This window comes from Eublepharis macularius, chromosome 1, assembly GCF_028583425.1.
Source record: "Eublepharis macularius isolate TG4126 chromosome 1, MPM_Emac_v1.0, whole genome shotgun sequence".
NCBI classification, from domain to species: Eukaryota; Metazoa; Chordata; class Lepidosauria; order Squamata; family Eublepharidae; genus Eublepharis; species Eublepharis macularius.
Window position 1 is genome coordinate 142,013,020 of NC_072790.1, and position 17,927 is coordinate 142,030,946.

The 17,927-nt window shown below is 45.9% G+C and overlaps 1 protein-coding gene across 4 annotated transcripts in view; it reads right to left on the reverse strand.

Annotated features, from left to right (window-relative positions):
• Positions 1–3,666: 3,666 nt before the first annotated feature.
• The window catches only part of UNC93A (unc-93 homolog A), a 42,180-nt gene continuing 27,919 nt past the window's right edge, over positions 3,667–17,927 (reverse strand). For 3 of the 4 annotated variants that reach the window (XM_055000793.1, XM_055000785.1, XM_055000777.1), the window contains one exon: positions 3,667–4,239. In XM_055000793.1, coding sequence (XP_054856768.1) covers positions 3,971–4,239 — 269 coding nt within the window. In that variant the 3' untranslated portion in view covers positions 3,667–3,970. Of the gene's footprint in view, positions 4,240–16,264; positions 16,417–17,927 lie in introns of all 4 variants that reach the window. The other variant, XR_008598373.1, reaches the window with a different exon arrangement.

The window sequence follows — 17,927 nt, forward strand, 5'->3', positions numbered from 1 at the left end:
GAGGCATGTGTCATAGTCTGCTGGGGCTTGTAGGAAAACAATGGCAGAAGCAAGGAGGGATCCACCTTACCTGGAATAACACCAATGCAACAATGTTATTTGCACCTGTGCTTATGGCCTGAGAGCTTTTCTGCTTGTTCACAGCCTCGTTTCATTCCAGCAATTAAAGCTGCATCCATACAATGAGGATTATCCATTCTGCATTTGCTGTCACCGCGAATGCAGGGGCATGTGCAGTGGAGCTTCCCTATGGAAGTTTTATGCACACTTTCCCATCAGCTGCCATTTTCCCTGCCACCCCCCCCCCGCCCTGAAGGTTTTTACACAAATTAGTAATTGCTATAGTCCCCCCCCCACCAAGCCTACCAGTGGTGTGGCAGGGGAAATGGCAGCTGTGAGGGTCTGATGGAAGGGAAATACTGCTGATATGGACAGGATCTTTGAAAATGTGTATCTTCCCATGCAGGCTGGTTTCTTCCTAAAAAGATTGGAGAAAGACAAATTGGGGAAAGAGGACAGGCAAGGACAGGGAAAGGATGATCAGAGCATAATTAGAATATGGTACTGTGTGGATACTTCAAAAAAATGTTCCATTTTGTTAGGAGAAAAACCTCCACAGGGAATCAGTCTAGATAATGTGGTGTTTGGACCACAATTCCTGGGGTTGAATAGTGAATGTTATGTTAAAGAAGCAACTTGGAGTCTAGTCATGTGCTGATCTGGTAACATTTGTCATATGGACCCAAGTGGGTTAGGAGAACTCTATGGAAAAAAACTACATCAGTGAAGCCTGATCCCAAGATGGGCAATGGCTGAGCAGTAAGGAACCAAAGGGAGCCTTCAGCAGAGCCACGTGGTTGTGGTTTGTAGTAATGGAGATAAGATGGTTGCCGTTTCTGCACATACTGTTCTCTCCTGTTTTTTCCTGCTAGTTTTGCACATTATTTACAATGATGTCATAACTGTGCCTCCACATGTTACCCCCTCACTCTCTTCCAAGGGCTACCAGTTCATGTTTTCCCTTCCAAACTGTGTTTTCCTCAGTGATAGAAAGCACTATCCTTAAATGTTATTTTCTGTGCATGTGCTGTAACACTGAATTTTGTGTTTGCCCCCCCTCCCCAATTGGTCAGTAAACCTCCTGCCCAAAGAATTTGAATGCCATTGGTGGAGCCCATCTTGATAGATAATTTAAATTCAGAACAGAACAGATGGTTTGTGGCTAGTTGCTGAGTCATCCTCAACAAAGGATGGTTTCACACATGTATCTGTTGTAGTCAGTTCAGGTGGTTCTCATTACTCTGAAAACTTTGCTGGATCTTTGTGTGGTGTATCTCAGGGTCACTCTACAGATTACTTCTTTTATGAGTTTTCCATGGAGCCAACCCATGCTTGCTGTAGACACACGTTAGCTCAGGGCTTCTATAAAAAAAAGAGTCCAAAACAGTGCAGAGGGGAGACATTTCCCCATTTCTGCTGCTCACTGTGGAGGTATTGTGTGCTCATGCAGCAGCAGAAAGGGGAAAACTCTCTCACCCCACACTGTTTTTGCACAGGGGAAAAAAGCTTGGCTGCTGTGTGAAATGGGTTGCTGGACTAGATGAACCACCGGTCTGATCCAGAAGGGCTGTTCTTATGTTCTTCAAACTGCACCTCAGGATCCAAGCCATGGCATGTGTTTGGGTATTTTATTTTTGTTGCAACACCACCATCTTTCTTTGAACTGATATTTGAACAGGAACCACTGAGTGACTCACAGCCATTTCTTCATGACCACTTTTTATTATTTTTGGATAGCACATAACAATAGTCCTTGCCTCATTCATCCTCACAAAAACTCTAAAAGACTGATTACCATCTCAATTTGATGGACAGAAAACTGAGGCTGAGGGGATGGATAATGCACAAATGCCTGCTTGATTAGGATTCAAAATCAGGTCAAACATTCTGTCCATTGGGATGCACTGGCTCTGAATCCAGGATTTCAGTATAATTCTAGCAGTTTCCCAGCAAACACCAGAGTGATGGAGGGTATGTAGACTACATGTAGTCACATTCTGCCTGAGTTCTTACTCTTATTGAACAACCCCCCCCATTGCAATCCTTGAATCTAAACTGTATGATAACGCTTGAACATGTTGGAAAAGTTGACAGCTGACCCATAGCTTTTTGTTTACAAAGCACATAGAGGAACAAAACCTGCTGAAAGAAAATTAGCGTGGCTTCTGCAAAGTAAAGTCCTGCATCACCAACCTTTCAGAGGTCTTTGAGAAAGTGATGTAATTAATATTGATCCAGTACTCATTATATACTTGAATTTTCAAAAGGCTTTTGTTGAGATGCCTCACCAAAGACAGTAAGTGTAGCAATCTTAGGATAAGATGATGGGTCTCTTAAGGATTAAAAATTGGTTAAATCACAGGAAGCAGAGAGTAGGGATAAATGGACAGTTCTCTAAATGGAAAGAAGTGAGCAGTGGGGTCCTGGTGCTATTTAATTAGTTCCTAAATGATCTGGAATTGAGAAGTGAGCAGTGTAGTAACCAAGTCTGCAGATGAACAAAATTATTGAGAGTGAAAACCAAGACCAACTGTGGAGAGCTTCAGGAGTAGAGAGAGGGTGGATATACAGTATTTTTTCTCCTTCTCCCCAAATACTAGAACTCGAGGGTACCCATTGAATTTGATGGACAGTGGATGGATTCAAGATGGACAAAATGAAGTACTTCTTCTATCAGAGAGTGATTAAAATGTGGAATTTGCTGACAGAGGATGCTAGAGGATGATGGCCACAGGCATAGATGACTTTAAAAGGGGACTAGATACATTCCTTGAGGAGAGGTCTATCAGTGGCTACTAGCCATGGTGACTAAAGGGAACCTCCACATTCAGAGGCAGTAAACCTCTGAATACCAATGCAGGGAGGCAATATTGAGGCAAGCCCTGGGCCTCTATACCATTGTTGGCTCTCCAGAGTGACTGATTGGCTACTATGTGAGACAGCATGCTGGACTAGATGGACCACTGGTTTGAGTCAGCAATGGTCTTATTATGTTGTTACATTCTTTCATTTATAGCTAAGTGTTAACACTAGATGTGTAAATTTGACTCTGTCAAGATGGGACTGAATAGGGACTATGAATGGTTATCTCATTATCACAGGTAACTGATTTCATTTACATAGGCGGGGTCAGGGAAAGTCCAGTGGCACCTGACGTGGGCTTTTGAGGACCGCAGTTCTCTTTGTCAGATGTATCTGGTGGGGAGGGCTGTGGTTATCGAAGGCTTGTGCTGCAGTGGAATTGTATGGTCTTGGTGGTGCTGCTGGACTCTTTTTGATTTTGCTACTACAGACTAACACGGCAAACTCCTTTGAACCTTTACACAAGCAAACTGATCCCCACACCAAAAGGAGCTGTCTGCATCTCCATATCAAAGGAGTTGTTTACATCCCTCCTCTCCTCCTCCCCTCCCCTCTCCTCCTCTATATTTGACCAGTTTCTTTCTGCCCTCCATGCATCTGATGAAGAGAACTGTGGTTCTCGAAAGCTTATGCTACAATAAAATTGGTTAGTCTTAAAGGTGCTACTGGACTCTTTTTGATTTTGCTACTACAGACTAACACGGCTAACTCCTCTGGCTTATAAAACAGTTCACTACACAGATACAAGTGGCAGAAAAAGTTTATTGAATTTCCCTAAAGATTAAAAAAGCACACAAATACAATTTTGTCATGAGTAGCAGGACGGTGAACTCTGCATGAGAAAAGTCTGAAATATTTAAAATCTTTTGAAAAAAGCAGCTTGTATTATTGCACCCATTGTGAGACTGGTTCCCTTCTGGTTTTCCTCAGTGTCAAGCCTCTAGAAAAACCTCCCCCGGTCCCCAGTCCTGTTGTGCATTGCTCCTATTGATGTCAGCACTATCACTGGTAGCCAAAATTGGGTTTATTAGTGGAACAATATTGTGCCTTACATTTTTGATTGCTGAACATCTTGTGAGAATTTGATTGGCTCCTTATTGGTAGTGTTGGACATTTGAGAAGTCTTATATTCCAGGTACTCAACGATTCCATATAAGACAATGGCCACTAGCAGCACAGCCAAAACGATGTATAATTTGATGTAGACTTGTAAGAAAGTGCTATAGCCAAAGGCGATGACAAATCCTAATGATTCCCACAGGCGATAATTAGCAAATGCTGCTTCCTTGTGCTTTTCAAATAAAACTCCATAGAGAGCTGTAAGAAAAAGAAAAAAAAGGGGCAAAATATGATATGTGAACTCGAAATCTGACCCTTATCAACACAATTAAGCTCTTTTCTTAAGGCCAGATGGTGGTTTAGAATGTCCATGCTTAAATCTAATCTAATCCAATCTATTTAAGAGCCCTGTGGCGCAGAGTGGTAAGCTGCAGTACTGCAGTCCAAGCTCTGCTCACGACCTGAGAGCCAAGCTACAAGTGACGCCTTACACAGGTTGGACACTTGTCAGCTTCCCTCAAGTTTTGATGGGAAATGTAGGCATCCTGGTTTTACAGCTTGGCTCTCCATTACAGCTGCAAGACAAGGATGCCTACATTTCCCATCAAAACTTGAGGGAAGCTGACAAGTGTCCAACCTGTGTCAGACGTCACTTCTAGCTTGGCTCTCAGTTCGATCCTGGTGGAAGCCGGGTTCAGATAGCTGGCTCAAGGTTGACTCAGCCTTCCATCCTTCCAAGGTCAGTAAAATGAGTTCCCAGTTTCCTGGGGGTAAAGTGTAGATGCCTGGGGAAGGCAATGGGAAACCACCCCGTAACTAAAGTCTGCCAAGAAAACGTTGTGATGCGATGTCCCCCTATGGGTCACTAATGATTTGGTGCTTGCACAGGGAACTACCTTTACCTTTTACCAATCTACTTATCTCTTACAGTTTGACTGTATTGATTATTTGTATAGACCTATCACCAGGCAACTAGTAGGGAATTGGAACAAAGTAACATCGATTGCTGGAAATCTCTTTTCCTTGCCTTTCAAAGCCTTTAGTTGGTGGGAGGGTACAGAAAAATTGTGTGTGCAGTTTTGAATTTCAACTTGGAGGCAAAGAGTTGTGAGTTTCGCAATTCTGAAAGCTATCTGGAGGCCATGATGTTGTTTTGTGGTACTTGAAGGGTAATGAGTGGTTGCATTGTCTACTATAGAAGTGTATTTGTTTCAGCTATTCTCAAGTTGCACATTTGTTAAAAAAGATTACAGAATTTCCATAAGTCTCAAGTGACCTCTCATTCAAATGATTTTAAACTCTGTAGTGTAACCCTGGAGTTCATCTTCGTTCTTCTGTGCCTCCACACATGGGGACTGCGCAGGCGCAGGCCAGCCGCCGGAGAATTTTCCATAGCTTCTATAGCTCCGAAGGGGCCGTTTGTCGCGCGCTTCAGCGACCGTTTTCCCGCCCAAACGGTCACGTGCTCCTCCAGCGACCAACGGCCCCTTCCCTCAGTTCTCTTCTTGCCGCCGCTTGGGGAGAACGTTAGCTTCGTTGCGCTGCGCTTATTGCTTGTGATTGATCTTCTGGTTTTTTGGACATCGGTTTGGACTTCGGACTTCGCTTTTTGGATACTGATTTGGACGGTAATTAAAGAACGGTTTTTGACTCGGACTGGTTGACCTCTCTTATTTGCGCGCCCCTGAAGATGGCCTCTAAGGCGCTCTTCAAGCGTTGCCTGAAGTGCCATACTAAAATGGCGCAGACCGATGGCCACGACCTGTGCCTTTTTTGTCTGGGGGAGACCCATAATGTGACCGCCTGTAAAATCTGCCAGGGGTTCACGAATAAGGCCCGTCAAGATAGGCAGGCCCGGCTGAACTCCTCGCTCTGGAAAGCGGTCATGTCGACAGCAACACCGCTGCCCTCCCCCAAGGCTGGCCCAAGCCCCTCTGTCGGAGGGCGCTCGAGAGCGGGTTCGGTGTCCTCCGCTCGGTCTGCACGCCCCGCAAGTGCCGCGGCGTCGAAGACAACCTCTCCAGCGCAGGGTTCGGCGCGGCCGCCCCGAAGCGCTTCTTCCACCGCGTCGGATCCGAGAGCTGCCGCCTCGGGACCGAAGATCGTGGTTCCGAGCCCTCGGTCGGAACCGACGGCTGGGTCGATTCCGGTGGCTAAGCCGCGCTCGTCGTCATCCAGAGCTGCGTCGGTACCAAGATCTTCTTCAGAGCCACCGGGATCAGTCGTCTTCTGGTCACCGCTCACCAGCAGCTGCTTCCAGTCGTGAGCGACGTCGGTCCGAGGAGGGGAGTGTCGGTTCCGTGCGCTCGTTGGCCTCCCGTCATCGTCAAGCTTCGGATCTGCCTCCCGCTTTCCATTGCCAATGGGAAGGGGCTCCTGGTTTTGCATACTCGGAACCGAGGCCCTCGACCTCTAGGCAGGCATGGTTCCCTCCGCCGGCCCGAGGAGAGGAATCGCACAGTTCCGAAGGGGAGGACATCGGCAGCGTCGGAGATTACGGTTCCGAGTCCTGTTCCGAGCCTTCACCGGACGACAATGTGGCGCCGAGCAGTAGTTCTCCATATGAAGATTTGAGAATCTACGCAGATCAGATGGCTCGGATGGCTCAAGCTTTAGAAATGGACATCTCCTCAGCCGTCCCCCAAACCAAGGACAAGCTGCTCAGGAGGGTCTATGCGGACAATCCTGCAACCATCGGCTTCCCCATGCTTGAGGGGATAGAGGAAATTGTCGAGAAGGTGTGGAAGGTGCCCTGTGACCAACCTGCCACCTCGAGGAGGATTGAGCAGCTTTACAAGATTAAACAGGGCACCTGGCCGTCGTTGTTGAAACACCCTCCGCCTTCATCGCTCGTCACGGAGGAGTTCCAGTCTCGCCGCTCTGGAGCACCCTCAGCGCCACCTGACAAGGAGGGAAGGAAGCTAGATGCCCTGGGTAGACGGCAGTATTCCATCGCGTCCCTAGGGCTAAGGATTGCCAACTACCAGACGATTATGGCTGGGTACCAGCTCTACCTCTGGGAAAAGTTGGCATCCTATGTTGGCAACCTCCCCCCTGAACAGAAGGCAGTGGTGTCGCTCCTGCAGACGGAAGCTGTCCGCCTGTCGAAACAACAGCTAAATGCAGGGAGCCATGCGGCCGACACGGCAGCTCGTGGGATGACTTCCGCCATCGTCCTCCGACGCCACTCATGGCTGCGGTCTACGGCCCTTTCCCAGGAAGTGAGGTCCCGGGTGGAAGGCCTACCTTTTGAAGGGGAATCACTGTTCTCCGCGTCGACCGATGAGGCCTTAAAGAAAAAGAAAGAGGACAGGCAGACGGCACGGTCCTTGGGCCTAGCTCCCACGGACAAACCCGCCTACAAGCCACGGTACGCTCCCAGGTACGGCCCTTACCACTACCAGGGCAGGTACCAGCAGCAGCGGCCGAGTTACCAACCGTTCCCGGCTTATCAGCAGCGACACTACCCTCCTCAGCAGCAGCCCAGGAGGCGTAGGCCGTTCAAACCTCGTTCCTCGCAGCCTCCAGCCCAGCAGAAGGAGCAGCAGGGCCCTGGGAGGCAGTACTGAAGGGTCAACCCAGCCGTACCACCGAACTTCTCAGACAGACTGAGGCCATTCCTCTCGGAGTGGGAGTCAATAACATCTGACTCATGGGTCTTAACTATTGTTGAGAAGGGGTACGGGCTGGAATTCATTGAACTGCCGAGATGCGGTTCACCGCTGACCGCTGTCAATAACACTATGGCCGAGCTGGACACTGAAATAACATCGCTCTTGGCCAAGGGGGCTATAGGGGAAGTGCCCTATGAAGGCTCTGTGAAGGGGTTCTTCTCCAGGTTCTTCCTAGTCCCCAAAAAGGACAGGGGGTTGCGTCCCATTCTGGACTTACGAGGCCTTAATGCCTATTTGAGGGTGACTAAGTTTAAAATGGTAACGTTGGCAACTGTGATTGCCCTGCTCAGGAAGGGGGATTGGTTTGCGGTCCTGGATCTGAAGGACGCATATTTTCATGTGGGGATACGTGAAGAACACAGGAAATACCTGAGCTTCGTCTACCGGCAAAGGGTCTTCCAGTACAAGGTGCTCCCCTTTGGCCTGTCCACTGCCCCACGGGTGTTCACTAAATGTGTTGCTCCTGTGGTCTCCTTCCTTCGGGAGCAGGGTTGTTCAATCTTCCCGTACCTTGATGACTGGCTCATCGTGGCGGAGTCTGAGCCCAGATTAGTCCAGGACATTGATCTGGTGCTTACCACATGCGACCGATTGGGCCTCGTGGTTAATCTGGAAAAATCTAAATTGGTCCCCAGTCGCACGGTCTCCTACATTGGTGCACTTCTGGACTCTGTGAAGGGTAAGGCTCTGCTCCCCCAGGAGAGGGCTAGGTCCCTAAAGGGTCTTGTGTCCATGTTCAAGAGGAACCGTTTTCAACTGGTACGCACTATCCAGTGCTTACTGGGCCATATGGCTGCTGCCACTTCTGTAATCCCCCTTGCCAGGCTGCATTTGCGGCCTCTCCAGAACTGGTTTGTACGAAGGTATGATGCCTTTCGGCACCCTCCGTCCCTCAAGCTCTCCGTTCCTAGGAGCGTACTGTCCTCGCTGGATTGGTGGTTGTCTGAGGGCAATTTGTTTGGAGGTTTCCCTTTCGGTTATCAACATCCTGACATCACGGTGACCACTGATGCCTCTCTGCTGGGATGGGGGGCTTACTGTGGGGATGTCTGTGTCCAGGACGTCTGGACTGAAGGTGAAAAGGCGCTCCATATCAATGTTTTGGAACTAAGAGCCATTCGTTTTGCGCTTGTGTCCCTTACAGCTCTGCTGCGAAATCGTCACGTTTTGGTACAGACAGACAACACCACTGCCATGTACTACGTGAACCAGCAAGGGGGCACAGCGTCCATGACTCTCTGTCGGGAAGCCACGCTCACCTGGCAGTGGGCGGTCAAGAATGGCGTCACTCTGCGAGCCGTACATGTGGCTGGGTCAGACAACGCTCGGGCGGACGCCCTGAGCAGGGTTCTGTTGATAGACCACGAATGGGAGCTCAACGACGGGTGCAGTGGGCTGATCTTCCAGATGTGGGGACACCCGGTTATAGATGTGTTCGCTACGGCGGAGAACGCCAAAGCCCAGACGTTCTGTTCCCGAGCAGGGAGCGACCCGCTCTCTATTGGGGATGCCTTCCTGTTTACGTGGAACCGGGGGTTGCATTACATGTTTCCGCCCTTCCCCTTGATAGCCAAGGTCCTGTGCAAAATAGAGGAGGACAGGACAGACTGCATCTTAGTGGCCCCATTTTGGCCGAGGCAAGTCTGGTTCCCAAGGCTCCTGCAGCTATCTCAGCGGACCTATGTGAAGCTGCCCCCTTGGCAGGATCTTTTGAAGAACGGGGACATTCTTCACCACGACCCCGGGAAGCTGCATCTGGCAGCTTGGCGGATCGTCCCTCCTCGTTGAATTTCTCTACGCAGGTGGAACGGGTCCTCCTGAATGCCCACAAGCCATCTACCCGGCGCTCTTACGAGGCCAAGTGGCGGAGGTTTGAGACCTGGGCACGTGAGAAAGGGGTGGTGCCTACGGATAGCTCCCTAGGGCTGATTTTTGACTATTTGTGCCTCCTGAGGGACCAGGGATTAAGGGTTACCTCCCTCAAGGTTCACCTGGCAGCTATCTCTTCTACCCACTCTCGAGTTGATGGTAGCACGGTTTTTTCCCACCCAAAGTCCCGCCAGTTCCTTAAGGGAATGTTCAACCTCTACCCACCAGTGTCGCCTCCTGTACCACAATGGTCACTGTCTTTGGTGCTGGCACGGCTAATGTTGCCTCCCTTCGAGCCTTTGGCGACCTGCCCCTTGGACCTGCTATCGTACAAGGTGGCATTCCTAGTGGCTATAACCTCTGCCAAGAGGGTCAGTGAGCTCTCTGTGCTAAGGTCTGATCCCCCCTTCCTTTTATTCCATCCCAATAGGGTGGTATTGCGTCCCTGCCTGGGCTTCCTGCCTAAGGTAGTGTCCACTTTTCATCTGTCGCAGGAGATATCGCTTCCTGCATTCTTTCCTCACCCCTCTTCCAAGGGGGAAAAGGCGCTGCACACTCTGGATTTGAAGAGGGCGCTAGCTTTCTATCTGGACAGGACAAAGGGCTTCCGAAAGTGTCCTCACCTGTTCGTGTGTTTTGGGGCCAAGGACAAGGGCAATAGGGCTTCCTCGCAGACTCTGTCCAGGTGGATTGTGACGGCCATTAGTAAGGCCTATTCCCTGGCTGGGGCGAGTTGCCCGCTGCAGGTTAGGGCCCATTCCACGCGGTCCCAGGCTGCCTCTTCGGCTCTCCTCCGGGGGGTTCCATTGGCTAGCATCTGTAGGGCAGCCACTTGGTCCACGGCTGACACCTTTGTCAGGCATTATGCTGTGGATGTGGATACAGGGCGAGATGTGGCTGTGGCCAGGGCTGTATTGCATTCCCTTTTTTCCTAAGGGGTTCTGGGATGCTACGCTATGATGCTACAATTTTGTAGTTGTATGTTTTATATGTATATATGCTTATATATATTTATTGAATATATCCTTATACAAGTGGTGTATATTGTGTATATGGTGGTATATGGTGGTGTATATGGTGGTGTATATTGTATATTGTGTGTGGTGTATAGTGTTGTATATATGTGTTATTTTTGTATGTATATTTGTGTATAGTTATATGTTGTTTACACTTGTTGATGGTTCTTGTGTGATACAATAAAATTGTGTTGGACTTCACCCCACCTTCCTTATTGTGTGAAGCTTGGTACACTCCCATGTGTGGAGGCACAGAAGAACGAAGATGAAAACAGGGTTGACATACCTGTAACTTATGTTCATCGAGTTCTTCTGTGCTGACACACAACCCTCCCTCCTACCCCGCTGTGAATTCCAATGCACAATGCTGTGTGGGCTATAACAAATATTGGTGTCTATGCAGGTTGTGGCTATGTGTATTGGTTAAGCGGCGGCAAGGAGAACTGAGGGAAGGGGCCGTTGGTTGCTGGAGGAGCACGTGACCGTTTGGGCGGGAAAACGGTCGCTGAAGCGCGCGACAAACGGCCCCTTCAGAGCTATAGAAGCTATGGAAAATTCTCCGGCGGCTGGCCTGCGCCTGCGCAGTCCCCATGTGTGTCAGCACAGAAGAACTCGATGAACATAAGTTACAGGTATGTCAACCCTGTTTTCTCTTCAGTCAGGGAACTGAGCACCTGATACACATTTTGTCTTTCAGAGAAACCAATAAAAATGGTGTCATTAGATCTCCATTTTTAAACATTAACAAATATATTAAGCATCGACAATTTCCATTTCAGGTTCAGGCTGCCTCAATCTATGGAATGGCTTAAACTTTAGAGAAGAGAGTGGTGGTTTGTGCTGCTGCATTCTAAACATGTTCCTGTTCCTGGCATCTGAGGCAGAGCCTATAAGTTCTGTCTGCTTGACAGGAAAGTTCTATTCCTTCAATACTGTATTTGCCTGAATACCTTTATGCTTCCCTTTCTAGCATCCACAAAGCAATGCAGGCAACTGAATCACATAAAAAGGGTGGATATCCATGATAAGGTATGAGCTGTCTAGATCCTCAGAGCTGTTTCCACACGCATGTTTACCACTGGATTTTTGCAGCATCAAGTGGTGATCTGCTTGTATGAAAGGATTATCACAGTTCATATCACCTCAGATATGAATCTTTTCAGTGAAATTTGTCTACACGTTCTGCTGCCACACATTCTGCTTGCCAGTTCAAGCAGAATACTTAGGAATAATGAGGTCAAGTTATTATATACACCAATGATTCATATTCAGTTTGTTAGCCTGTGAAAACATACACTGTTGACATAAAGTATGCTTTGAGTTGCACAACCAAAGCCTGGTTAGTTTCTCTGGATGACACGTTGCCTTCCTTTGATTTGGTGCTGGCAGTTAATAGTTAGAAATGGCATATTGGTGAGGCTGCCAAAAAGATATCTTGTTTAATTCTTAAATTGTACAGGTTGCATTAATATCCTGTTAAAAGAGAAGTGCTAGAAAATGGAATTATGTTCTTGCCTTCTGATTAATTTGACTGCATGCTGTTGCATAATTCTAAAATTATGCAACAGCATGTAATGGTTTCTAAAAATCTCTTTATGCAACTGTTAGGATTATAAAATAAATTTCATACACAGTCTATAGAGGAGCAACACTTAGAGAAAACTGAAAGAAATTAAATAGATACAATAAAAATATCTTGGAATACCAACATGCAAATATACGAACTACCATTGGACAAATTAAGAGAATGATCCATGAATTCCCCCACATATCCTCTAGGAGGAGCTCTTGATCAATATTAGATAACTTATCCCTAAAAATTAGTTGAACAGAGATCATAGCTTAAACTTGGATAGATGCTTAAGTATTTGGTATCCTAAATTCTCTTTGGCATTTAATGGTACATAATTAAGAGCTCAGTAAGATTTAAGTAAGGAAAGGTAGTTCTCAGTCTGAGCTGCTCCTGCATGATGGCTCTGTTCAGTTTCTCAAGCCTAACTGATTGCATAATTGAAAAACAATGTTGAACCTGTTTTAATGGCAAGACCTAGTCCTGGTATGTAATTCTAATACAGCAGGATGTGCAGTCCAATATTTACTCATATTTACTCTGATTTCAGTTTTGTGGGTAATTGGAGAGACTGGGACAGCAAGGGGCAAGGGTGATGATGTGCGCAAATATGATGTGCACAGCAAAGACCTTGGTCATATGATCTGCCAGACAGGCATTCTTGTGCTCAGCATTTCTATTTTTAACTTATCATTGCACCCCATCACATACTTTGGGATGTGATATAAGAAAGTACTGTTCTTAAGAGAAAGAGCTGTTACAGAATTTTTGGAGGGTGGGTGGGAGCTAGGGGTGCCATCCCCCTGCCTGGGGTGGGGGATCCCCTGCACCCCTGGGTAGTGCACCACTCCCCCAGGCATGCCCCCAGGTGGCACAGCACGCTCCCACGCTCACAGCGGCCCAATTAGGGTCAAATTACACCCTGCAACGGGCCCAATTTGGGCTGAATCAGGCCTGATTTGGTCCCCTGGGGAGTGCATGAGTGCTCCCAGGTCACCTCTTGACCTGCACGATAATGTCACTGTTATGTGACCTGGATGAAAAACGGATTAAAAAGATGTATGTATTTCTAATGCAAATGAAGAAGAAAAATGAGGGGGTAGAAGAATATAAGAATAAATGGACATAAAATTTAGGATATAACATTGATCCAATGCAATGGAATAAGATATGGAAAGTGAATGTTAAAATAACCAAGTCAGTGGCGTTTAAAGAGAACTTATATAAGATATTCTATAGATCAGCGATGGCGAACCTATGGCACACGTGCCACAGCCGGCACGCAGAGCCCTCTCTGTGGGCACGCGAGCCAGGGCTCATTTGGAGGCGTGGGGTTGGGCCCCGCCCACGTGATTCCTTTTCGCAGGCTCATTTGGAGCCCGAACGCACAGGAACAGTGTTCCAGTAGAGCTGAAGAGAGGTTACGTGGGTTTTGGCCCCGCCCACATGATTCCTTTTCCTCCGAGTGCAAGCTGAGTGGTGCTGGGCTTCAAAGGAACAGTAAGATGCTTGGATTCCTTCTGCTCTGCTCCTTTACTTTCATTTGTGGTGGCGGGGTATGGGGGAGAGAGAGAGAGAGACAAAATGAATGAGTGCAAGGCGAGTGGTGCTGAGCTCCAAAGGAACGCAAGCTGCTTGGATTCCTTCTGCTCTCCTCCTTTACTTTCATTTGTGACGGGGTGGGGGAGAGAGAATGAATGAATGAGTGCAAGGCGAGTGGTGCTGAGCTCCAAAGGAACGCAAGCTGCTAGCATTCATTCTACTCTGCTCCTTTACTTTCATTTGTGATGGGGGGAGGGGGAGCTCTTTTAAGACAAAATATGTTAATTAGTTCTGACAACTGTATGAGTTGTTGTTTCTAAACTAAAATCTCAGTGGTTGTTGTGGGTTTTCCAGGCTGTATTCCCGTGGTCTTGGCATTGTAGTTCCTGACGTTTCGCCAGCAGCTGTGGCTGGCATCTTCAGAGGTGTAGCACCAAAAGACAGAGATCTCTCAGTGGCCGTTTCCACATGCTGTTAAAGAGACGGTCTACTTACTGAAGGCTGGCGTTTTTTTTCACAGATTCCAGATGCCTCCGATTTCAAAGCAGAAGCAGGCCGTTTGTCTTGCGTCTAATCAGCGTCCTTGACCCGGCACAGGAAAGAGCGGGAAATCCCGGTCTCAGAAAAGACAGCCTTCAGTAAGTAGACCGTCTCTTTAACAGCATGTGGAAACGGCCAGTGTCACAGTGTGGGAAAGATGTTGGCAGGTCATTTATATCTACTCAGGAGGGGTGGGGTTGAGCTGAGTCATCCTGTAAGAGTTTCCCAGGGTGTGGAATTCTAATGGCGGGAGGCTTCACTGTATCATGAGGAGGTTCTTTTGCATATGGGTTGGTGCTTGATGTGCTAATCTTCTCTGCAGGGCTATTGTCGGGTATAGAGTGTTTTGTTAGCCTGGTGTATTTCAGAACTGGAAACCATGCTCTGTTCATTCTTAAGGTTTCTTCTTTCCTGTTGAAGTTTTGCTTATGCTTGTGAATTTCAATGGCTTCCCTGTGCAGTCTGACAAAGTAGTTGGACGTGTTGTCCAGTATTTTGGTGTCCTGGAATAAGATACTATGCCCTGTTTGAGTTAGGCTATGTTCAGCCACTGCTGATTTTTCAGGTTGTCCAAGTCAGCAGTGTCTTTCATGTTCTTTTATTCTTGTCTGGATGCTACGCTTTGTGGTCCCGATGTAAACTTGTCCACAGCTGCAGGGTATACAGTATACTCCTGCAGAGGTGAGGGGGTCTCTACTGAAAGACACTGTAGACAAGCAGAATGCTGTTTCAAGCAGAATGTATAATATGTTTGTCTCTTGTTTTCCCTCTTTCCCCTACCACTAAGGGAAAAACTAATATTTTTTTTTTTTTAAATGTCACTTCCTGGAAGTGATGGCATCACACAAGCCAGGAGTTCGCGTGCATGCAACACAGTAAGGTAAGTGCTGAGCCCCTGATCTCTTGCTTGGGGAGTCAAGAGACCTGGCAACCCTAATGGGAGCTCATGATCAAGGACCCTTGAAATTTTGAGATATGACATTTTGGAAATAGAAAACATTATATTGCATTGTCCATTTGATATCCCATCTTGTTGTTTGTATCGACTTATTCTGTGTAATCCACCGTAAGTCCCAGTGAGAAAGGTGGATTATAAATAACTTAAATAAATGAATAAATAAAAATAAACTTTGTCTCACAAAGTAATAGTAAACAAAATGTTTACTACTATAAGTGTTGAATTTTGATAGGTTATAATCAGGAGGAGTGCTAGATATACTTTAAAGTTCCTTTAGAAAACCTACACAATTTCTGTGTCAAGAAGAATTTTATAAATAATAAATGATAATGCTGAAGAGTTTAATTCTTCTGTATATATATATCAAAAAATACTAACTAAGCATATGATGTATTATTTTGTGTAATTTGGCCTGTTTTTGAATAGCAATGCGTGGCACCGCTATTCTCTTCCCCCTTTTGCCTCCTTCAAAGCACTGGAAGATGCATTCACTGCCCCTTCTAGCTTCGGAATTGCTCACACTCTTCTAAGGTGGATGGAAACTGGGATTCTCAAACTGAAGGATTTTGAATTCTGCGCTTGCTTGGTGCAATGGTAAGACAGGCACAGCCCTAGTAGGCCTGAAGATAGCCCACTTTAGTCACTAACACCAATGAATATTACTTAGTATTTCTTTAGATATTTAATACTTGCTTGGGTCAGTTTTGTTGATGTGTTCCCAGGGAGTGAGAGAGAAGGTATGTAAAGTGATCCTTATGAATGGGGCAGCCTCTCTTGGTAGCTATGGCGAGTTGTTATTTTTCACACTACTAGACGAAGCAGTGCCAGTGATGTATTTACTCTGCTCAGCAAATATTTACTCTTCCCAGCATTTTTATATCTCAGATAACATATCTTATTTTTTAAAATAATTTATTCTAAATTTTAATCATGCAATATTATGACCACATGATTATAATTTCTTTATCTTTTCCCTGTTGTTTGGATAAACATTTGAATTAGTTCTTAATCATCAAATGTTTCCTCTGACTTCTTAAAACACAGCCTGGGCTTCACATCTAGATGATACACACACATACACACATACAACGCAATACTTCCAGTCAGTACTTACAGAAATAATGCTGGTGGTATTTTTTTTCATTGATCATGAATTCAACTAAGTGTTTTTTCAGATGCAATATTAAAGCTGTTTGGCACTTCTGTTAGGCCTTTTTTAGAAGGGTGATTTTTGTTGGAAGAGGAGGATTTAACGCTGTCCCTTTCCTTAGGTTTCAGAGGGGGACAAACCAAAGAGTTAGAAAGACAGAGAGGTCAGGGCACTCTGTTTACTGTTTATCGCTCTGACTGTCCTTTAATATACAGATTGCTATTCTCAGGATTTCCTCCTCCTGACTTCCTCCCTCTCACTTCTTCTCTTCCTGGCATTGTTCCAGCCAACACCTTTCTCCTTCTCCTCCCTCCATCTTGGCAGCATGGATGCAGGCCCTGCCCGACCATCCATGTCCATCCTTAAACTAGATAGGTACATAATTATTTATTTATTATTTTTCCCCCCTTTTGGCTTCTGATCTCATTGGATTTTCTTCCCAATTCTGGACAATTAACTCCCCCTTCTGGAAGAGAACCCTTGAAATGATGCATTGAAACCTTCAGACTTTGCTTATAAGACCTTGTTAGATTCTGGACAATTGATTTTATGTTGCATTTTCCGGTCAGTATTATCATCATGATTGCTATTTTTGTTTTATTGTTTCTTTATACTGTTTTAGTTCTCTAATTTTGTTGGTTGTATTTTTAATACTGTTCTTACGGCATTGTTGCAAACCACCTTGAGTCTTAGAGAGAAAGGTAGAGTATAAATAAAGTAGGAAACTCACAAAAATTACTTGTGGCAGTTCTATTGTTGTACATGAAAGAGTATATTGGGACTCAAAGGTCCTTTGCACAGCATCAGTTAATAAGGGAATTTCTTTAATACAAGAGGTCATAATTTCCCTGACTATTACTAAAGAAACATATCTGGCATTGGTGGTAATGTTACTAATATATAGTAAGTTAAGTCTCCTCATTAATTCCTTTGAATCTGTATTAGGAATAAAGGAAACAGCCACTACTATTGTTATCTTACAGGTTATTCGGGTCTTTAAAGCCTTGATTTTTAAAACAAGCCAACTGGCAATAAAATAGAACACTAATGGTATTATAAAGCTTAATTTACCATCTTTTGAAGTCCCCCCCCCCCCAGTTTTTACCACCATAGACTTAGACGATTGTAAGGAGTGCTCTACAATGCTCTATTCAAATGTCATGAACAAATTGTTCACAAAGTGAACAAGCCTATTGAGTTATTACTGAATGTCCAAACCATTGATCGTATTGACTCACACACTGTGTAATCCACCTTGAGTCTCAATGAGAAAGGCAGACTATAAATATCATGAACCCATCAATTGGTCAATCATTGGGCTGATGCAATCTCTTTCCTCCCCTTGAGTGCTGAAGACTTCCTATTTTGAGAAGTTTTGGAATGGACTCCAGTCTGTTCTACTGTCCCTATTCAGGTGACTTAACAAACTATGTTTCTTTCCCAATACTTGGGATTCTAAGCCAGGCTTAACTATGGATTGGAATAATGGTTCTTGGAAAACAAACAGATGTCACAATAAATTTGAGCTAGACTGAAGACTTCCTAAAGCAGGAAGTCTTCAACTATGGCTCTGCTCCAAAGAAGAGGTGGCAGTTGGAGGGAGCATGCAGGCTCAAGGAGTTGAGGT